Source organism: Electrona antarctica (genome assembly GCF_951216825.1).
Source record: "Electrona antarctica genome assembly, chromosome: 9".
NCBI classification, from domain to species: domain Eukaryota; kingdom Metazoa; phylum Chordata; class Actinopteri; order Myctophiformes; family Myctophidae; genus Electrona; species Electrona antarctica.
In genome coordinates this window covers 45,345,373-45,368,800 of record NC_136790.1, presented here as the reverse complement: position 1 = coordinate 45,368,800, position 23,428 = coordinate 45,345,373, and the positions used below count along the sequence as shown (strand labels likewise).

The window sequence follows — 23,428 nt, the reverse complement described above, 5'->3', positions numbered from 1 at the left end:
TTTATTGTTTGTTATTGTTTGTTATTGTTTGTGTTTATTTCTGCACAGAGGGATCAGACTGCCCAAGGAAAAGATTGATGGACATATAGTTGAATGCAGAGTTAATTCTCCTTCTCCTTACATGATCTGGAAACAAAGAGAAAGACCATGTATTTAATAATAGAAAATACCATAATTTAACCCTGAATACCTTAAATGTACACATTTAGCAAGAGAATGGTGACACCATGAAAGAGTTTTGAGATTTAGTCTGCAAAACAAGCCATTTATTTTTCAGTACATACAGTATACATGATATCGCTTCTATACTGAAGCCGGGAGTTCAAAAACAAATGTTCCTTATATGAGATTATTAGTTATCTTATACTGACCACAGAGTTCATCCAATCGATGTAGGCAGAGACACGTGAGAAGACAGTGGGCTTCTTGGGAGTATCGCAGCCCCTGCCGGACACAAAGCTGGCAATACCATGGACGACGTATTTACCATCCACCTTGCAGTTCAGAGGGCCACCAGAGTCGCCCTATGCAGACAGAAAGTATGTTGACACAAGGGTCTAATTACTGATAAAGCAGCACATGCCAGAGGGATTATAATTTATAAAGCATGCAAGATTTTGAATCTTCTATTATTTTCTGCCTTTTTCTGCATTCTGGTTCAATTTGAAGCCACATAGTAAAACTTAAACTCTCATCTCTCAATGTAAATATTGACTCAAATGAAACATCTTCATTTAAAGCTCATTGACTTCCATTCTAAATTTTAAGTTTAAAATATAAAGTAGGCCTATAACAAGTATAAAATTAAATTCCATTGAAAACACGTGAACAAATATTAGTTCTGTGGCCTAAATGTGGCACTAATCTCTCTCTCGCCCTCTCGGGAGCCACGCATGACATTATGATAATAGTTTCAGTTGTAGTTTTTGAGTGGTGCTAGCCACTCCAATGAACAGCTCTGTCTGTCTGTCTGTCTGTCCGTCCGTCCGTCCCTCCGTCCGTCCCTCCATCCCTGTGTACAGTATGTCCAAGTACGGAAATAGCGTTGCTTGACCACCAAGTGTCACTGTCACAGCCGCCCTAACACACACACACACACACACACACAGCACCACCACCAATCAGTTCAGACGGGTCTGATTTTCTTATATACTCACATTGCAGCCAGCCTCGGCACCGCCTCCGCCACACACCATGCTGGTCTTCACAGAGCTGCCCCACCAGTCAGGTCTGGTGCAGTTCACGTGGTCAACCAGAGGAAGATAGGCCTGCTTCAGCTGGACAGATATGCTGCCACCAGCTGGGAAAAGAGACGGGAAGGAGAATATATACAAGAATACAGTAAAGCTTGAGTCCCGTACCAAAAATAGCCAACGTATAAGCTGACAACGCGCCTCAATCGTCAATGTGTCGTGTTGTGAGCTAGTAAATTGGCTACTTTGGCTGAGGGACTGCACCGCCCAGCGATGGAATATGAATTATGCACAAATCTTCTATTACTACTACAGTACATATACTATTACTACTATCTAGTACAGCTGGCCATCACAGAGATTGCCTTTCGCCACCCCTACACTTATTTATTGCACATGGTCGCTTCTGTTTTCATGTACTTCATCCTGGTGTGGGTTGTTGTCACTCGTCAGTCTGTGTACTGTGCCCTGAGAAGTGAGGAAGGTTCTTGCTTTCAAAACACACAGGCAAATAAATGATTGACGGGAACAAGTTACAGTCCTAATAGCCTCGGAAACCCAGTCCTAAAGCCTCTTTAGTCTCTACTGTATTTGGATCACCCGCTCACTTCACACTGGGATGTGGCCCATCCTATGTCCAGCTATTTTTGCCCTACACAAACATGTGTAGGACATGTACGATGATAAGAGCGCCCCTCACTTCATACGGGTGTGATTTTTGAGGGGCGCTAGCCCCTCCTATATTCAGCTATAGTGTATATTTTTGTCGTAACACAAACATTAAATGCCATTGAGAATTTACGTCATATTTAGGCCTAGACGAGCAAATCGGCATTGTTGTCCTAACACAAACATTAAATGCCATTGACAATGAATGGAGAATTTACGTCATATGTAGACGAGCAAATCGGCTATTTTTGTCCTACACAAACAACTCACTGACAATGAATGGATGATGTATGATGATAAGTTCGCCCCTCACTTCACACGGATGTGATTTTTAATTTGATATCCAACTCACTGGAAGTGACTCCCCATCCAGTGACGAAGCAGTTATTGTTGTGGGGCAGGATCTGTCCAGAAGGAGGCAGGGAGCCCAGCTGGACGTAGCTGTTCAGGGTGGCGTCAGCGGAGAGGCGCAGCAGGGCGATGTCCCATCTAAACAGAAATTAAGCACATTCAGCTGTTGGTGTAGGGTTGAGGGAAGCCAACAGACTGCTGGCTGCCAGTTGCACTATAGTTACTTTGACAGTAAAGAATGTCAACCCAATTCTCCCCGTGTCCTCTAGGGTAGGTACCCTCACAAAAAACATACAGTAATCCTGGTCTCTAAACTACCTCCCCCTGGCGAGCCTGGGTGCCTGATGGAGGGGAAAGGAACTGCAGGTCGGAATAGCGTGTTCCTTCCACGCGCTACGTCCAGCCGGGGAAACGCTCCCCTGTGAGGTGAAAAGAAGCAGCTTGGACTACTCATGCATAGAAGGAAGCATGAGGTCAGTCCACTGCCCCCCCCCCCCCCCCCCCCCCAGTTTGGCAGAGGAATTGTAGCGCCCAGGATTACATTAGATAATTGACACTGGGTGAAAAAAATGGGTTGCAAAATTATGAGATAAAAAATAAACAAAAAAAAAGAATGTCAACCCAAACTTTTCTTTAGCTGTTTATTTTCTATAAGTTAGAAAAATAACAATAACATAAAAAAGACCTTCACACCAGTACTATCGTGTGTCAGAGAAAACATTTACTTTATGTTCTTTCTTGAGATCACCTTCAGATTATAACTGTAAACTAATTGGTATACCAAAGAAAATCAAACAGGCAGTGTAACCACAATGAGTTTTGAAATCTATGATGGATGTTAGGATGATCTGCCTGCTCACCCTGAGGATAGAAAGCTTGCGTTCCACTTGGGATGGATATAGACACGACTGACACCCATGACCTGCTCCTTGCCACTGTCGACGTTCAGGTCGTGCTCGCCAAGAACCACGCGCCACGTCCTCTGGCTGTGTTTTTGCGAATGAAAGACAGACATATTGTTGTTAAAGGCATTATACGTAACTTTGAGAACTTTGAGTATTTTGGTTTTGTTCCACTGTTTATGTTGACATTCCACTGTTGACACTCTTCCCTAGGGACGTTTCTGTCTGTGGGTGGGTGGGGGGCTTGGCAGGAGCTCTTAATTGATCCCTTTGAACTTCAAAGGAAAATGTACAAGTGTCAAAGTCGTTCTATGCCCGTTAGTGTTCTCTCCAATCATTGAATGCACAGGCTGTTTCTGTATTCTGGTAAACGTTTACAAATAGATTTTGAGCTAATAGTAGCTTAGTTATTACACAAAATGCACATTACACGTGTTTAACCACTTGAACCCTAGCGTCCCTATACAGGTATATCGTACCAGACCAGAAATTCTACAGGTGCTGGTCAAAAATATACGTACAATGAAAAGGAAGGGATGCCCGCACACTGTTTCTCTGCTCCCAGGAAATTCTATTAGTACATATAAAATATTAAAGTACTAATAAAATTCCCTGGGAGCAGAGAAACAGTGTGCGGACATCCCTTCCTTTTCATTTCGTACCAGACAAACATTCTCAAAATTAGGCGAACATTCGGGAAAAAATATAGATTGGCTATTTTCGGTGAAGACATTTGGTGTAGAAGGAAGAAATGAGGTGGCCAAGGAGGGATCATAAGGTTTAAGTTGATTATATAGGGTTTAAACGTAACTCTATGGTTTAAGAGGCATTAAGCCAAATGTTTGACCTTTGAGGATAACTCAAATTCACGACCAATAAAGAGAAGGCTGGTACAGTACTTTACTAGTACAAACTGTTTGTACAGTACGTTACCTGTCCACACAGTGAGCAGCAGTCATCACCCATGATGTCCCGATCAGGGTTCCTCCACAGGTGTGGCGCCATGTGCTACCATACTTCCACTGAAGAGTGATCTGAGAGAATAAAAAAATCACGGTTCTAGTGAAAGAAATGCCATAATTCTCATACCAAGCTTAGGGTTAAATAATGACCAGGTGTAGCAGAATTGGCTCAGAGTCTCTGCCTGACGACCAAAAAGCCTAATATCTCTGCGATGAGTGTTCCAACAATGGCTGAAACGTTGTCAACCCTGTAATGTCAGTGTTTTCACCATAAACGGAACACTGTGGAGCAGAGCTGTTTAATGTTTTTACCACGGCCCATTTTATCATGACTATTAGTGAGGACCAATTATATGAAGATAGGTTGGTGAATGGACGAATGAAGTCGAACTTTAAGATGTCAATTTCCACAGGGTTCAAATCCCATGAGCAGAATTCCAAAATGTCTGTGTATATACACGGTATAGGCTTATGTGCTACTTTCAACCTATCACTCCTATTTTGGGCATGACCTTTAAAAGATTTGAATTAGGGGTCCATTTTGGTATAGCATTTCACTCTCTCGGGGTTACAGTAAATGCACACCGAGGACATTGCTGTGTATGTATGTTGCTAAATGTTACCTGCCAGGGCCATGAGTTGGGACTGGCCACCTCACCTCCCACAACCCTCTCCTCAACCCTGCTGAGATACCTGGGCTGAGGCTCCAGGTCAGCCAGCACTGAGGAGCACACATGGGAGACAAGCAGAAAACAATGTCAACTAATTGGGCATTATAGTTTCACAGCTGTGCCAAAACAATACCGTTACATCATTTAAATGTTTTTCCAAGCGAGTGTTTGTTTGTTAGCGAGTGTGTGTGTTTGTGTGTATCCTTTTGATGGTGATGTATAACTATGTGCATTTTTCTGTACATGTAAACATTGTCAATAAACATATCAAAAGGAGAATGAAAGTGCGTGAGCAAGACACAACAAGTTAAACCCTGTGTCTGTGCGTGCGTGCGTGCATGCGTGCGTGCGTGCATGCGTGCGTGCGTGTTGTGTCTGCATTTACCCATGGCTGCAAAAGTGGTCAACACCAAAAACTTGAGCATGTCTGCAGTGTTCCAAAATACGTTTCTGCAAAGAAATGGGGCTACTCCCCTTCTTTTATAGCTGATGTTGACCTTCAGTTGATCTGGAATGTGTGGTTAGCCTTCCCCTGTGTCAGCAGCCAGGTATGCACCTGTGGTCTCTCTCACACACAGACAGACATGATACACGTTATCTTATATGGCCTCACACGTCCTGGTGTGACCAATGGCAAATGGATCATACTGTATACTCATATAGCATGACCTTTTGGCTGAGAAATAAACAAAAACATGACTGCCTGTGAAATGTATAGCCAATTGTGGTTGTTGTTGAGACAAATATCAGGTCTATAATAATCCAGTCCAGATTTGGAACCACAAAAATTCATTCATAATATAAAGTTACATAATACAAATACACACACACACACACACACACACACACACACACACACACACACACACACACACACACACACACACACACACACACACACACACACACACACACACACACCCATAAGTGGTAAATCCCAATTAGGTTCCTCCACCAGCCTATAAAAGGATCCCTGGAATCAGCTGTGACTGTTTTGGATGATCAAACCCAAAAACAGGAAGTAAGTTTGGTTGAGCAATGAGCTTTTTCTTTAAATCAATAAATGTATATTTCAACTGAGTTTGTCCATTTGTAATGCATAAGGTGATTGTATTGAAACATAAAATACTTGGGGTAAAAAGACATAAGTGGGAAAGTCAGTCTGTCTTTACCACAATCCCACAATGTATGTGTGAAGTGAACTTGACTTACATTTATCAAATGTGATGCTATTCAGTGTGGCAGACAGTTATACCAGCTGGTACTGTACTGTACATTAGTTCAACACTGGTCCTAAACAGGATATCTTGAAGACTACTGGATGTATTGCCATGGAATTTGCGCTTCCATACTTTATGGAGGTTGAACCTTGCTGAACCTTAAGTAACCCCATTGCATCTCCTCTAGTGCCAGCCTTAAAGGGATAGTTCAGATCTTTTTTAACTTGAGCTGTATGAAATACTTGCCATTAATATAGCGGTTGCAACTGTATTAATTGATTGCCCGAGTCCCGTGGTGGGAGTTCTGCTCTGGTTTTGGTGAAATATTAAGTAGTTCAACATGCAACTACGTGCAACTACTTGCAAGTTGCAACTACTTGCAGCCATTATCCACAATGGCTCTTGCAATTGTGTGACATCCTCTGATGTCACATGAATCATTAAAATGGTGAAATGCTGCATAAAACACTATTCAGAATGATAGAAAGTAGTAAATACAATGAGTTTATTGATTGGCGTTTATTTCTGCATCAGACTATACAAGGAGAAGATTGATGGACATACAGTTGAATGCAGACTTAATTCTTCTGTTCCTCCTTACATGATCTGGAAACAAAAAGAAAGACCATGTATTTAATAATAGAATAGACCTTACTTTAACCCTTAATACCTTAAATGTACACATTTTGAAGGAAGAAAAAGTGACACCATGAAAGATTTTTGAGATTTAGTGAGTGGCACTGAAATTTCTATTTTAGTCTACACACCATCATTTATTTTTGAGTACATACATATGATATCACTTCTATACTGAAGAATAAAGAATAAAAAATGTTCCTGTATGAGATCACTTCATTAGTTATGGATCTTATACTGACCGAGTTCATCCAATCGATGTAGGCAGAGACACGTGTGAAGACGGTGGGCTTCTTGGGAGTATCGCAGCCATAGCCGGACACAAAGCTGGCAATACCATGGACGACGTATTTACCATCCACCTGGCAGTTCAGAGGGCCACCAGAGTCGCCCTATGGTATGCAGACAGAAAGAGAAAGTATGTTGACACGAGGGTCCAATTACTGATAAAGCAGCACATGCCAGAGGGATTATAATTTATAAAGCATGCGAGATTTTGAATCTTCTATTCTTTTCTGCCCTTTTCTGCATTCTGGTTCAATTTGAAGCCACATAGTAAAATTTAAACTCTCATCTCTCAGTGTAAATATTGACTCAAATGAAACATCTTCATTTAAAGCTGCAATTCGTGGAGGAGTCTCATTGACTTCCATTCAAAATTTTAAGTTTTAAATATAAAGTAGGCCTATAATATATAAACAAGTATAAAATTAAATTCCATTGAAAACACGTGAACAAATATTAGTTCTGTGGCCTAAATGTGGCACTAATCTCTCTCCCGGGAGCCACGCATGACATTATGATAATAGTTTCAGTTGTAGTTTTTGAGTGGTGCTAGCCACTCCAATGAACAGCTCTGTCTGTCTGTCTGTCTGTCTGTCTGTCCGTCCCTCCCTCCCTCCCTCCCTCCCTCCCTCCCTCCGTCCCTCCCTCCCGTCCCTCCATCCCTGTGTACAGTATGTCCAAGTACGGAAATAGCGTTGCTTGACCACCAAGTGTCACTGTCACAGCCGCCCTAACACACACACACACACACACACACACACACACACACACACACACACACACACACACACACACACACACACAGCACCACCACCAATCAGTTCAGACGGGTCTGATTTTCTTATATACTCACATTGCAGCCAGCCTCGGCACCGCCTCCGCCACACACCATGTTGGTCTTCACAGAGCTGCCCCACCAGTCAGGTCTGGTGCAGTTCACGTGGTCAACCAGAGGAAGATAGGCCTTCTTCAGCTGGACAGATATGCTGCCACCAGCTGGGAAAAGAGACGGGAAGGAGAATATATACAAGAATACAGTAAAGCTTGAGTCCCGTACCAAAAATAGCCAACGTATAAGCTGACAACGCGCCTCAATTGTCAATGTGTCGTGTTGTGAGCTAGTAAATTGGCTACTTTGGCGGAGGGACTGCACCGCCCAGCGATGGAATATGAATTAGGCACAAATCTTCTATTACTACTACAGTACATATACTATTACTACTGTCTAGTACAGCTGGCCATCACAGAGATTGCCTTTCGCCACCCCTACACTTATTTATTACACATGGTCGCTTCTGTTTTCATGTACTTCATCCTGGTGTGGGTTGTTGTCACTTGTCAGTCTGTGTACTGTGCCCTGAGAAGTGAGGAAGGTTCTTGCTTTCAAAACACACAGGCAAATAAATGATTGACGGGAACAAGTTACAGTCCTAATAGCCTCGGAAACCCAGTCCTAAAGCCTCTTTAGTCTCTACTGTATTTGGATCACCCGCTCACTTCACACTGGGATGTGGCCCATCCTATGTCCAGCTATTTTTGCCCTACACAAACATGTGTAGGACATGTACGATGATAAGAGCGCCCCAAACTTCATACGGGTGTGATTTTTGAGCCCCTACTATATTCAGCTATAGTGTATATTTTTGTCGTAACACAAACATTAAATGCCATTGAGAATTTACGTCATATGTAGGCCTAGACGAGCAAATCGGCAATGTTGTCCTAACACAAACATTAAATGCCATTGACAATGAATGGAGAATTTACGTCATATGCAGACGAGCAAATCGGCTATTTTTGTCCTACACAAACAACTCACTGACAATGAATGGATGATGTATGATGATAAGTTCGCCCCTCACTTCACACGGATGTGATTTTTAATTTGATATCCAACTCACTGGAAGTGACTCCCCATCCAGTGACGAAGCAGTTATTGTTGTGGGGCAGGATCTGTCCAGAAGGAGGCAGGGAGCCCAGCTGGACGTAGCTGTTCAGGGTGGCGTCAGCGGAGAGGCGCAGCAGGGCGATGTCCCATCTAAACAGAAATTACAGCACACATTCAGCTGTTGGTGTAGGGTTGAGGGAAGCCAACAGACTGCTGGCTGCCAGTTGCACTATAGTTACTTTGACAGTAAAGAATGTCAACCCAATTCTCCCCGTGTCCCCTAGGGTAGGTACCCTCACAAAAAACATACAGTAATCCTGGTCTCTAAACTACCTCCCCCTGGCGAGCCTGGGTGCCTGATGGAGGGGAAAGGAACTGCAGGTCGGAATAGCGTGTTCCTTCCACGCGCTACGTCCAGCCGGGGAAACGCTCCCCTGTGAGGTGAAAAGAAGCAGCTTGGACTACTCATGCATAGAAGGAAGCATGAGGTCAGTCCACTGCCCCCCCCCCCCCCCCCCCCCCCCCCCAGGTTGGCAGAGGAATTGTAGCGCCCAGGATTACATTAGATAATTGACACTGGGTGAAAAAAATGGGTTGCAAAATTATGAGATAAAAAATAAACAAAAAAAAAGAATGTCAACCCAAACTTTTCTTTAGCTGTTTATTTTCTATAAGTTAGAAAAATAACAATAACATAAAAAAGACCTTCACACCAGTACTATCGTGTGTCAGAGAAAACATTTACTATGTTCTTTCTTGAGATCACCTTCAGATTATAACTGTAAACTAATTGGTATACCAAAGAAAATCAAACAGGCAGTGTAACCACAATGAGTTTTGAAATCTATGATGGATGTTAGGATGATCTGCCTGCTCACCCTGAGGATAGAAAGCTTGCGTTCCACTTGGGATGGATATAGACACGACTGACACCCATGACCTGCTCCTTGCCACTGTCGACGTTCAGGTCGTGCTCGCCAAGAACCACGCGCCACGTCCTCTGGCTGTGTTTTTGCGAATGAAAGACAGACATATTGTTGTTAAAGGCATTATACGTAACTTTGAGAACTTTGAGTATTTTGGTTTTGTTCCACTGTTTATGTTGACATTCCACTGTTTATGTTGACACTCTTATAGGGACGTTTCTGTCTGTGGGTGGGTGGGGGGCTTGGCAGGAGCTCTTAATTGATCCCTTTGAACTTCAAAGGAAAATGTGCACTGAGTTGACTGATTGGGCTGTACAAGTGTCAAACTCGTTATATGCTCGTTAGTGTTCTCTCCAATCATTGAATGCACAGGCTGTTTCTGTATTCTGGTAAACGTTTACAAATAGATTTTGAGCTAATAGTAGCTTAGTTATTACACAAAATGCACATTACACGTGTTTAACCACTTGAACCCTAGCGTCCCTATACAGGTATATCGTACCAGACCAGAAATTCTACAGGTGCTGGTCAAAAATATACGTACAATGAAAAGGAAGGGATGCCCGCACACTGTTTCTCTGCTCCCAGGAAATTCTATTAGTACATATAAAATATAAAAGTACTAATAAGATTCCCTGGGAGCAGAGAAACAGTGTGCGGACATCCCTTCCTTTTCATATCGTACCAGACGAACATTCTCAAAATTAGGCGAACATTTGGGAAGAAATATAGATTGGCTATTTTCGGTGAAGACATTTGGTGTAGTAGGAAGAAATGAGGTGGCCAAGGAGGGATCATTTCTTAGGGTTTGGTTAACATAAGGTTTAAGTTGATTACATAGGGTTTAAACGTAACTCTATGGTTTAAGAGGCATTAAGCCAAATGTTTGACCTTTGAGGATAACTCAAATTCACGACCAATAAAGAGAAGGCTGGTACAGTACTTTACTACAAACTGTATGTACAGTACGTTACCTGTCCACACAGTGAGCAGCAGTCATCACCCATGATTTCCCGATCAGGGTTCCTCCACAGGTGTGGCGCCATGTGCTACCATACTTCCACTGAAGAGTGATCTGAGAGAATAAAAAAAAAAACACGGTTCTAGTGAAAGAAATGCCATAATTCTCATACCAAGCTTAGGGTTAAATAATGACCAGGTGTAGCAGAATTGGTCTGCCTGACGACCAAAAAGCCTAATATCTCTGCAATGAGTGTTCCAACAATGGCTGAAACGTCGTCAACCCTGTAATGTCAGTGTTTTCACCATAAACGGAACACTGTGGAGCAGAGCTGTGTGCGGACTTTTTAATGTTTTTACCACGGCCCATTTTATCATGACTATTAGTGAGGACCAATTATATGAAGATAGGTTGGTGAATGGACGAATGAAGTCGAACTTTAAGATGTCAATTTCCACAGGGTTCAAATCTCATGAGCAGAATTCTAAAATGTCTGTGTATATCCACGGTATAGGCTACACATATGTGCTACTTTCAACCTATCACTCCTATTTTGGGCATGACCTTTAAAAGATTTGAATTAGGGGTCCATTTTGGTATAGCATTTCACTCTCTCGGGGTTACAGTAAATGCACACCGAGGACATTGCTGTGTATGTATTTTGCTAAATGTTACCTGCCAGGGCCATGAGTTGGGACTGGCCACCTCACCTCCCACAACCCTCTCCTCAACACTGTTGAGATACCTGGGCTGAGGCTCCAGGTCAGCCAGCACTGAGGAGCACACATGGGAGACAAGCAGAAAACAATGTCAACTAATTGGGCATTATAGTTTCCCAGCTGTGCCAAAACAATACCGTTACATCATTTAAATGTTTTTCCAAGCGAGTGTTTGTTTGTTAGCGAGTGTGTGTGTTTGTGTGTATCCTTTTGATGGTGATGTATAACTATGTGCATTTTTCTGTACATGTAAACATTGTCAATAAACATATCAAAAGGAAAATGAAAGTGCGTGAGCAAGACACAACAAGTTAAACCCTGTGTCTGTGCGTGCGTGCGTGCGTGCGTGCGTGTTGTGTCTGCATTTACCCATGGCTGCAAAAGTGGTCAACACCAAAAACTTGAGCATGTCTGCAGTGTTCCAAAATACGTTTCTGCAAAGAAATGGGGCTACTCCCCTTCTTTTATAGCTGATGTTGACCTTCAGTTGATCTGGAATATGTGGTTAGCCTTCCCCTGTGTCAGCAGCCAGGTATGCACCTGTGGTCTCTCTCACACACAGACAGACATACACGTTATCTTAGCCAATGGCCTCACACCCCCTGGTGAGACCAATGGCAAATGGATCATATACTCATATAGCATGAGCCAACCTTTTGGCTGAAAAATGACTGCCTGTGAAATGTATAGCCAATTGTGGTTGTTGTTGAGACAAATAGCAGGTCTATAATAATCCAGTCCAGATTTGGAACCACAAAAAACATTATGGAATAAAATATCAGTATCTTCTCAGTTATATATTCTTCTTATTGTTAGCCTACATCACAGTTTTACAGGCGCAAAAAAGTGGGTGAAATTCTCTGAGAGAAAAGAAAGAAAACAAGGAAAACAGATCATATACAGTATGTCATACTAAATAATAATATGCAATGTGTGCAATGTCAGTATATACAAAAATAGCAAATATAGAAACACAGTCCCTTGTGCGTATATTGTAGTTTCTTGTACAGGTGAGACATCATACAGAATAGCAAATTGTAAAGAAACACAGTTGTGCGTATAGTCTGTAGTGTTGCTGTGCGGGCCCAGAAAAAACTATCCTCTATCTATGGCTTTGCAAGTTTTTTGGCTTAACTTTAGACTTGATGGGCGACTGTGGCTCAGGAGAGCAGGTCGTCCAATGATCCCTGGGTCGGCGGTTCGAATCCCGGCTCCTCCTGTCCACATGTCGAAGTGTCCTTGGGCAAGACACTGAACCCTACACTGCCTCCAATGAGTCGGTGTTAGGTGCTTGCACATATTATGCACACATGGCATCAACGCATGGTGTTCTGTGCTGGCACACTATACTCTCTCTACTCATACTCTATCTGTCTATTCTGTTCATTAATGTTACTCTGTCTTTCTGTTGTAGTGCCTGTGATATTGCTGACCTCTGTTGGTCTAAACAGACACCTGTCAATCACCTGATGACTCTGGCTGCCACACCCTGTGTCAGCTGTTCCCTGATTGAGTGATGAGTAGCAGGCTATAAAGAGGAGCTGTGGAGAGCAGCTCATTGTCTCCCAAACACCCAACCTGAAAAGTTGTGTTCCCTTGTGTTCTGTTGCTCTTGGTTTGCTTTATTTCAGTTACTGGGCTGGTCGTAAGTATTTGTTTGCCGTTAGTTTTTTTGCCTAGTTTAGTTCTTATTTTGGTTTTGGTAGTTTATGGGGAGTCTGGGGACTCCGACATGCACATAGTGCATAGCTCCCCAGGCTCCCCCACTTATTAGTTTACCAGCCCATATCTTTGTTTGTTTGGTAGGATGCCTAGTTAGGTTTTGAGTTTATTATTGTTTTGGCATTTAAGTTAACCCTTTATTGATTAAGAAGCTATTCAGTCTTGTGTGTTGCATTCCTGGCTTGTTTGGGGTTCAGTGTCTATTTATTGCCTAATTTTAAATAAATTTGGTATATTTTTGGTAAACTTTTAAACTGACTGTCCTTATGTCATGGTCCTTGGTGTTCGAGCCAATTTTAAAGGGCCGTAACAGTCGGTCGGTGTGAGCTTGCCACCTTTGCTGTGTGAATGTGGGAAGTGAGGACGCTGGCGTCGACTGTTTGTCGCTTCACCTCCCAATGAATGAATGAATGAACCATTGTAGGCAGCGGTGGCGGAGCGGTCTTGATACCGGCAGGTCGCCAGTTCGTATCCCCGGACCGGCACGTTAAAATTACCAACGCTGAAGTGCCCTTGAGCAAGGCATTGAACCTCAACCATGAAATGTTTCATGAGCAGGGTCTGGCTGTAAACAAGTCTCGAGCTTAGTCCATTCACCCTGGGTAAACAAAGAACTTTGCTTTGCTTTGCTTTGTAAAGCGCTTCGAGCACTTGGAAAAGCAAAAGCGCTATAAAAATGCAATTCATCATTGATTAATTAATGACCAAACATGGTCACTTTATGCTTCCAGTCACTACTTTAAAGTCTGCTTTCAATCACCATGTAATAAGTCGGCTATGCTGTGGGAGCGGCGTTGCTACCTTGATGTGATTTTGATTGACAAGTTCGCACTTCACTCTTCACAACTCTGCTCAGCGTCTCCGCTGCACATGCTAGCTTGTTAGTCTATAGCAGATAGCATTACAATTTCGGAATTTCTATCCAATATCTTAGTTACAATGAAATTGAGTTGACGTCGGGTTTTTTTCAAGGGTAACCTTTGCATAATCCCGAGCTGCCCCGGTGACCAAGCCCCCTGTCCCCATCTGAGGTGCCTTAATTCTCCCCAGGCCAAATTTCAGGTTTACACTATCAGGAGCCGTAATATGCCTACAGTATATAATAGTATTATAAGACTGCTGCGTGATGTCATGATAAAAAGAAAAATAAATTAGATAGCCGGATTACCCCCTCTTTTGCATGTCATATAGGGTCTCTAAGAACAAAAGTATTGTTTGTAGTTGTAAATATGTATTTCTGATGCAGTTCATTTTGTTGGTGGGTGTGAATAATTGTTGTACATGTGGGTTTTCAGTAAGACCCACCCCTGCTGTGGCCCCATGTCTTGTCCCAACCAATAGCATTCGTCCAGGGTGTCTTTCGACCCGGATATAGAAAGATTTGAAATCGCTCCCAAATTGGCTTAATTTACTGCCTGTATTGTGTATCGGCGTGACGTCGTCCATTCATTTTTACATGGGTGAGACGCAACAAACAATATCTCATCTGTGGCTGCCTGTGTCATTATCAGTGCACTTACTGATACAATATCCCACAATGTATGTGTGAAGTGAACTTGACTTACATTTATCAAATGTGATGCTATTTCTTTTTGTCAGTGTGGCAGACAGTTATACCAGCTGGTACTGTACTGTACATTAGTTCAACACTGGTCCTAAACAGGATATCTACTACTGGATGTATTGCCATGGAATTTGCGCCTCCATACTTTATGGAGGCTGAACCTTAAGTAACCCCATTGCATCTCCTCTAGTGCCAGCCTTAAAGGGATAGTTCAGATTTTTTTAACTTAAGCTGTATGAAATACTTGCCATTAATATAGTGGTTGCAACTGTATTAATTGATTGCCCGAGTCCCGTGGTGGGAGTTCTGCTCTGGTTTTGGTGAAATATTAAGTAGTTCCGGCCATTTTGTGGTGGGCTGTGGTACTCCCGGACTCGGGCAATCAATGAATACAGTTGCAACCACTATATTAATGGCAAGTATTTCATACAGCTTAAGAAAAACAAAATCTGAACTATCCCTTAAGCCCAATAAACCACACCAATGGTTGAACTCCTTGCAACATGCAGCTACGTGCAACTACTTGCAAGTTGCAACTATACTTGCAGCCATTATCCACAATGGCACTTGCAATTGTGTGACCTCCTCTGATGTCACATGAATCATTATAATGGTGAAATGCTGCATAAAACACTATTCAGAATGATAGAAAGTAGTAAATACAATGAGTTTATTGATTGGCGTTTATTTCTGCATCAGACTATACAAGGAGAAGATTGATGGACATACAGTTGAATGCAGACTTAATTCTTCTGTTCCTCCTTACATGATCTGGAAACAAAGAGACCATGTATTTAATAATATAATAGACCTTACTTTAACCCTTAATACCTTAAATGTACACATTTTGAAGGAAGAAAAAGTGACACCATGAAAGATTTTTGAGATTTAGTGAGTGGCACTGAAATTTCTATTTTAGTCTACACACCATTTATTTTTGAGTACATACATACATATGATATCACTTCTATACTGAAGAATAAAGAATAAAAAATGTTCCTGTAAGAGATCACTTCATTAGTTATGGATCTTATACTGACCGAGTTCATCCAATCGATGTAGGCAGAGACACGTGTGAAGACGGTGGGCTTCTTGGGAGTATCGCAGCCATAGCCGGACACAAAGCTGGCAATACCATGGACGACGTATCTACCATCCACCTGGCAGTTCAGAGGGCCACCAGAGTCGCCCTATGGTATGCAGACAGAAAGGACACAAGGGTGTGATTTAAGTGACAGCAACACATGCCAGAGGCAGTTGTGTGATTATTTATAAAGCATGCTTTTCTGCATTTTAGTCCAATTTGAAGCCACAAAGTAAAACTTTAACTTGCATGGTGTAAATATTGACTCAAATTAAACATCTTCATTAAAAGCTGCAATCGGTAAGATTTATGTCCTACCCGGGACTCAAAACACGTACTGGCAGACATTGTCATTTATAAGCCAAATTCCAATCCAAATTTGGGCTTGCAGCCCGATTAGAGTCTCATTGACTTCCATTCTAACATTAAAGTTTAAAATATGTGAACAAGTTCTGTCACCTAAATTTAGCCCTCTGGGGAGTCACGCCGCAAACAAACAGCCTGCTAATGTATTTAAAGATATATTCAGTGATTTCACTTAATTCAAATATCACTTATTTTTTCTTATTTTTTGGATAATCCTCCCTACTATAAAGTGTGCTGACCATATAAGGAGTTCCTCCCTGTCCCCAGTGAGCCCCTGGGGTCAAAAAACCCTAGTTTCGGTTTGGGCTTTGGGTGGCAAAGCCTTCATCCAATCAGGATGAGAGGGGCCTTCCTCCAATCATGATCGAGTGGGGCGGGCATTGGTGCATGTGCTGTTGGTCTGTTGTACTTCCCCCACTGTAGAGCGTGTACATGTGCACATCTTGTTACCGGGTGGACCAGGGTCTTTTCCAAATCACCCAAATCACTGAATGCTCCTTTAAGGCATAAATCATGACAATTATGATAATAGTTTCAGTTGTAGTTTTTCTTTTCTATACTCACATTGCAGCCAGCCTCGGCAGCGCCTCCACCACAGACCATGGATTCCTTGACGGTGCTTCCCCACCATAGTCGGCTGCTGCAGGTCTTGTAGTCAACCAGGGGGAGGTAGGCCTGCTTCAGCTGGGCAGACAGGTTGCCACCAGCTGGGAAAAGAGACATGCAAAAAGCCTTGAGTACAATACAGTACATGTATGAATACAGTAAAGCTTGATTCATATTAAAACTCATTCACCGCCACCAGGGGGCGCCAACAGTCCCAGACCGCCACCATATATATATTTTTTCATTTTAGATATTTTTATTTTTTTCAAAAAATTTACTTTTTATTTTTTACCATGTTATAAAACACGAAAAACACGTCCTTGGCGCTCCAGGACATCATGAAAAAGAAGTTAAATAAGTCCTTGGCGACCAAGTGATGCGGTGGAGTCCCATGCCAAAAACAGGCAACGTATCAACGCGCCACCATCGCCGATGTGTCGCGCTGTGAGCTCTTAGATTGGCTATTTTGGCCGAGGGACACCAGCCCAGCGATGGAATGGCACAAATCTTCTATTACTACCACTACTACTACAGTACTACTACTATAGCAACTTATACTATTACTATACTGCTGTCTAATTCTATACACTGGCCATCTCTATGTAACACATCTATGTATAACAAATACTCGCCTATACAATAAACACAGTAGTGTGTTGAAAAAGTAGGCTACAAGTAGGCTACAATTATGCAGCAGCACCACCAACAACAACAAAAGAATGCAATTATGTTGAGCATTATAATGTCTTCTGCATTTATTACCTTGTAATATTAACTATTCAATTCATTTGAAAATGTATATTTATAATAATCATATAAAGAACATATAGATTTGACATTTGTAAAACATATTCAAATATTGGAATATGTTTTATTACTATTAAATACTGGCCATGAATCTTGACTGGACAAAGTCCAATCTGGGTGGTCTATTCCCCCCCCAATGCCCAACCCCCCGCCCCCCCCCCCCCCCCCCCCCTGTAGAGCCGCCATCTCTGAGAGATTGCCTTTCGCCACCCCTACACTTATTTATTACACATGGTCGCCTCTGTTTTCATGTACTTCATCCTGGTGTGGGTTGTTGTCAGTCATGTACTACAGTCTGTGCCCTGAGGAAGGTGCTTGCTTTCAAAACACACATAAATGATTGACGGGAACAAGTTACAGTCCTAAAGCCTCTTATTTCTACTGCATTTTTGAGCGTTGCTAACCGCTCTGACGCATGGCTTTGTGTGTTTGCGTGTCTAAGCATTGTTATTCCGCCCCCAAATTCCCATTAAGTCGATGGCAAAATGAATTACTAGGACGTCATGTGGGCAGCTTATGTCCAATATATTTGTATTTAGTTCATAAAACTAACATAACTATAACTAAATGCATTTGAAATTAAATAAAAAGGTTACTTTTCAGGATTCCCCTTTGAAAATAGCAAAACATTATTCAGGATTTCAATTCAAATATAGCAAAAATAGCTGATCTACAACTGCACGCGTCGCATTTTTGCTACGACAGAAATATGCAATTTGGCATCTGGAGTGAGTGTGGAAAATATAGTGGCCCTCTGGAGTGAGTGTGGAAAATATAGTGGCCCTCTGGAGTGAGTGCGGAAATACAGTGGCCCTCTGGAGTGAGTGCGGAAATACAGTGGCCCTCTGGAGTGAGTGTGGAACTATAGTGGCCCTCTGGAGTGAGTGCGGAACTATAGTGGCCCTCTGGAGTGAGTGCGGAAATATAGTGGCCCTCTGGAGTGAGTGTGGAAATATAGTGGCCCTCTGGAGTGAGTGTGGAAATATAGTGGCCCTCTGGAGGGAGTGTGGAACTATAGTGGCCCTCTGGAGTGAGTGTGGAACTATAGTGGCCCTCTGGAGTGAGTGTGGAACTATAGTGGCCCTCTGGAGTGAGTGTGGAACTATAGTGGCCCTCTGGAGTGAGTGTGGAACTATAGTGGCCCTCTGGAGTGAGTGTGGAACTACAGTGGCCCTCTGGAGTGAGTGCGGAAATACAGTGGCCCTCTGGAGTGAGTGTGGAACTATAGTGGCCCTCTGGAGTGAGTGTGGAACTATAGTGGCCCTCTGGAGTGAGTGTGGAACTATAGTGGCCCTCTGGAGTGAGTGTGGAACTATAGTGGCCCTCTGGAGTGAGTGTGGAACTATAGTGGCCCTCTGGAGTGAGTGTGGAACTATAGTGGCCCTCTCCGTCGTCAAAGTTGCCCACCCCTGATGTAGTGGCCCACATGACGTTATAGTCATTTATGTAGTGACTACATCATCATCATCATACGTCATCATCAAATACTAAAGACGGTGGGGTGCAGCAGATCAACTCATCCAAGGCACCGCTCATGAATATCCAACTCACTGGCAGTGCGTCCCCATCCAGTGATGAAGCAGTTATTGTTGTGGGGCAGGATCTGGTCAGAAGGAGGCAGAGAGCCCAGCTGGACGTAGCTGTTCAGGGTGGCTTGATCGGAGAGGCGCAGCAGGGCGATGTCCCATCTAAACAGAAAGGATACCAGAGAACTCGCCAGTTTACCAAGTCGCCACGGCGAGCATTCTTCATCAATGTCTTCATCGCTATGCTAACATGCTGTCTTCATTAGTGTAGTATGTTAAACTCACAGCTGTTATAGTTCATTTCCAAAGTGATCAAAGTATTTTGTGCAATTAAATGGTCAGCTAGAAATAAAAGGTGAGTATGTGAATACCAATGATAAGTAGGCCTACCATTTCAGGAATTGTTTACTAATGAATTACATTGTTTCTGTACTTTTGGTGTTGAAACTTTTAGCATTCCTACTTTCTCTAGTGTTGACTCTAAACAACTATCCTCTCTCCCTCTGTCTCTCTCTCTGTGTCTCTCTCTTTCTCTCTCTCTCTCTCTCTCTCTCTCTCTCTCTCTCTCTCTCTCTCTCTCTCTCAATTCAATGCAATTTAAATGAAGGTGAGGTCAAACTAAACTCCAATAAATCGCGGCGAGTTGGTAAACTGGCGAGTTCTCCGGATACCACAAGGGAAATGAAGCACAGCCAGGGTAGGTGTTGGGTTGAGCATAAAAATGTCTGGGTTTCCGAGGCTATGTTGAGCGAAGCCAACAGACTGCTGGCTGCCAGTTGGACTAGTAACTAGTCCAAAATGTCAATCCAAACTGTTTCTTTTCTATAAGTTAGAAATATAATAACTTAAAAAGACCTTGACACACCTGTACTACCGTGTGTCAGAACATTTACTTTGAACGTATCTGCAAAGACACTGAGATCATCTTCAGATTATAACTGTAAACCCTGGTGTACCAAAGAAAATCAAACAGGCAGTGTAACCCAGTGGTTCCCAAAGTGGGGTCCGGGGACCCCCAGGGGCCCTTGAGGGAGTTCCAGGGGGTCCCCAGCTAAATGATAGTTTGGAACCAAATGGACCCTTATGGGTCTGTAACTCTGAGAGTGAAATGGAACCAAATGGACCCTAACGGGACCATTTGGTTCCATTTGTACACTCTCAGAGTTCAATTAACATTAATTTTACAATAATAAACTGGGGTCTCAGAGATAGAAATGCCATTAAATGGGGGGTCCGTAGACTAATGCATGTCAAACTGAGGGTCCTTGACATTAAACGGGTTGAGGCATTATCTCTTCAAATGGGGGTCCGCAGGCTAATTGGTGTCAATTTGGGGGTCCTTCACATGAAAACGTTTGGGAACGACTGGTGTAACCACAATGAGTTGTGAAATCTACAGTTGGGTGCCACCGATATTGTCCCTTATCATTTGACCCATTTAGGCCTGACCTCAAAATTTAAAAAAATCCTTCTAAATCCTCCAGTTTTCTGAAATAAATATTTTCACGATTTTTCAAAAATAGCAGACCTACAAACTCGTAGCGCGCCACTCGGTGGCGCGCTATGAGCTTGTAGATCTGCTATTTTTCAATAGCTAAATTATAACATAATGTTTAAAACACCAAAAGGGGTTCCCGCCCAAAATGGGTTAACTGTCCTTTTGCGCAGATCACGCAAACCTCAGCAAAAAGAAAAGGACAATATCGATGGCCTCCAACTGTATATGCTAACTGATAGAATGATGTGCCATCCTGCTCACCCTAAGGCCACGTTGTTGGAGTTCCACTTGGGATGGATATAGACCTGACTGACACCGAGGACCTGCTCCTTGCCACTGTCGACATTCAGGTCGTGCTCGCCGGCAACCACTTGCCACGTCCTGGATCTGTTGTAGAAAGACAGACATGTTCACATTACAACTATGATAACCATAACCGTATAGCACTCAGTTCTGCATGTAAACGTTATCTCTGCTGCTCGTCCATAATCTGTGTGTGTGTGTGTGTGTGTGTGTGTGTGTGTGTGTGTGTGTGTGTGTGTGTGTGTGTGTGTGTGTGTGTGTGTGTGTGTGTGTGTGTGTGTGTGTGTGTGTGTGTGTGTGTGTGTTAGATGCAGTTGACATGTTCGCCTATACATGTTATATTGTAAGGCAAATGTGTGTACTGTATTTGTAATTAACATGATACTGTACATGTAGAAAGGTGCTGACATAATTTCTCAAAGGACTAATAAAACGTCCGTCCGTCCGTCCGTCCGTCCGTCCATCTATCTTTTTTCGCTAATTCACTTTCTGTTTTTTCCAAGGCCTCCAATTGTACTGTACTTTGCATACTGCATTTAAGTGCTTGCCTTAAAATGCCTTTCAAAAGGAAGGCATTCCTATACCGTATTTGGCGTAATCACACGGTTCAAAAGATGCAATACTCCCGTCAGTGACAGAGGCCTGGCGTGAAATGTGTATAGAATGGCATTTCAGGCGCTATATTAAGTGAATACAATGAGGCACATCAGACCTCGGAAAACAACACAATACGACAGACTGAGACTGTATCATGCCTTGATGCCTGGTATAATTTGAACACCATTGCTGTCACAGTGAAATTAGATTTCCATTGCTGTCAGAAAGAAGTCACAACATGACAGTCTCTCCATTGAGTTGTCATCTAACCCGCAGTGGCTTGTGCCTCGTAATCATTAGTGATAGTGATCACTCCCCAAACATTCTGTGTAACGCAGCACAGCTGTCCTCGTTGAAACTCAGCCCCTCACTGCAGGCTTTACTTCTTTCTTTTTGAGTGAGTGAGTGGATTAGAGATTGTTTTTCACTAAACGCAAACCCAAATGTCTATACTTGGCAAACGGCAAATGGCAGGCTGTTTCTGTATTTTGGTAAACATAGATTTTGAGCTAATAGTAGCTTCATACACAAAATGTTTTTTGTGTTTAACCACTTGTACCCTAGCGTCCCTATTCAGGTATATCGTACCAGATGAACATCCTCAAAAATAGGCGAACATTTGGGAAAAAATATAGATATATATTTTCGGTGAAGACATTTGGTGTGGAAGGAAAATATTAGGTGGCCAAAGATGTGGCCAGAGGTCATTTCTTAGGGTTTGGTTACCATATGGTTTAAGTAGATTATGGTTTAAGAGGAATTAAGCCAAATGTTGGACCTACTGTATGAGGATAACTCAAATTCACGACCAATAAAATAAAGAGAAGGCTGGTACTTTACTACAAATAGTACAGTACGTTACCTGTCCACACAGTGCGCAGCAGTCATCACCCATGATGTCGTGATCAGGGTTCCTCCACAGGTGTGGTAGAACCTGCTGCCAGACTTGTACTGAAGAGAGATCTGAGAGAAACAAAAAAACACGGTTCTAGTGAAAGAAATTCTCATACCAAGCTTAAGGTTAGGGTTAAATAATGACCAGGCGTAGCAGAATTGGCTCAGAGTCTCTGCCTGACGACCAAAAAGCCTAATATCTCTGCGATGAGTGTTCCAACAATGGCTGAAACGTCGTCAACCCTGTAATGTCAGTGTTTTCACCATAAACGGAACACTGTGGAGCAGAGCTGTGTGCGGACTTTTTAATGTTTTTACCACAGTCCATTTTATCACCATATGAACTTTAGTTGAACTTTAAGATGTCAATTTCCACAGCCACAGGGTTCAAATCTCATGAGCAGAATTCCAAAATGTCTGTGTATATACACGGTATAGGCTACACATATGTGCGACTTTCAACCTATCACTCCTATTTTGGGCATGACCTTTTGAAGATGAAGATTTTAATTAGGGGTCCATTTTGTTATAGCATTTAACTCTCTCTGGGTTAAATGCACACGAGGACATTGCTGTGTATGTTGCAAAATGTTACCTGCCAGGGCCATGAGTTGGGACTGGCCACCTCCCCTCCCACAACCCTCTCCTCAACCCTGCTGAGATACCTGGGCTGAGGCTCCAGGTCAGCCAGCACTGAGGAGCACACATGGGAGACAAGCAGAAAACAATGTCAACTAATTGGGCATATAGTTTCACAGCTGTGCCAAAACAATACTGTTACATCATTTAAATGCATTTCCAAGCGTGCGTACGTGTGTGCGTGTGTGAAAAGGTGAGAAAGAGAAAGGAGAATGAAAGTGTGCGAGCGAGGGACAAAAAGTAAAACCCTCTGTGTGTGTGTGTACGTGTGTGTGCGTGCGCATGCGTGTGTGCGTGCGTGCGTGCGTGCGTGCGTGCGTGCGTATGCGCGTGTGTGCGTATGCGCGTGTGTGCGTGTTGTGCAGGTGTCTGCATTTACCCATGGCTGCAAAAGTGGTCAACACCAAAAGTCTGAGCATGTCTGCAAGTGTTCCAAAAT

The 23,428-nt window shown here is 42.8% G+C and overlaps 2 protein-coding genes across 2 annotated transcripts; both read right to left on the bottom strand.

The window, feature by feature from the left end:
• Positions 1-32: 32 nt before the first annotated feature.
• Positions 33-23,428, bottom strand: LOC306930013 (transmembrane protease serine 9-like). The gene is made up of 16 exons (XM_079510750.1): positions 23,369-23,428; positions 22,946-23,043; positions 22,319-22,419; positions 20,818-20,943; positions 19,084-19,220; positions 16,684-16,826; positions 15,710-15,859; positions 15,436-15,440; positions 5,134-5,198; positions 4,701-4,798; positions 4,049-4,149; positions 3,074-3,199; positions 2,215-2,351; positions 1,158-1,300; positions 372-524; positions 33-126 (listed from the first exon to the last, which is right to left on the bottom strand). Exons 1-16 carry the CDS (start codon positions 23,406-23,408, stop codon positions 118-120), a joined length of 1,632 nt encoding a protein of 543 aa, XP_079366876.1. The 5' UTR covers positions 23,409-23,428; the 3' UTR covers positions 33-117.
• On the bottom strand, positions 6,498-11,880 carry LOC306929055 (elastase-1-like). Its single transcript, XM_079509415.1, has 8 exons — positions 11,753-11,880; positions 11,340-11,437; positions 10,678-10,778; positions 9,656-9,781; positions 8,791-8,927; positions 7,743-7,885; positions 6,847-6,996; positions 6,498-6,574 (listed from the first exon to the last, which is right to left on the bottom strand). Exons 1-8 carry the CDS (start codon positions 11,790-11,792, stop codon positions 6,566-6,568), a joined length of 804 nt encoding a protein of 267 aa, XP_079365541.1. The 5' UTR covers positions 11,793-11,880; the 3' UTR covers positions 6,498-6,565.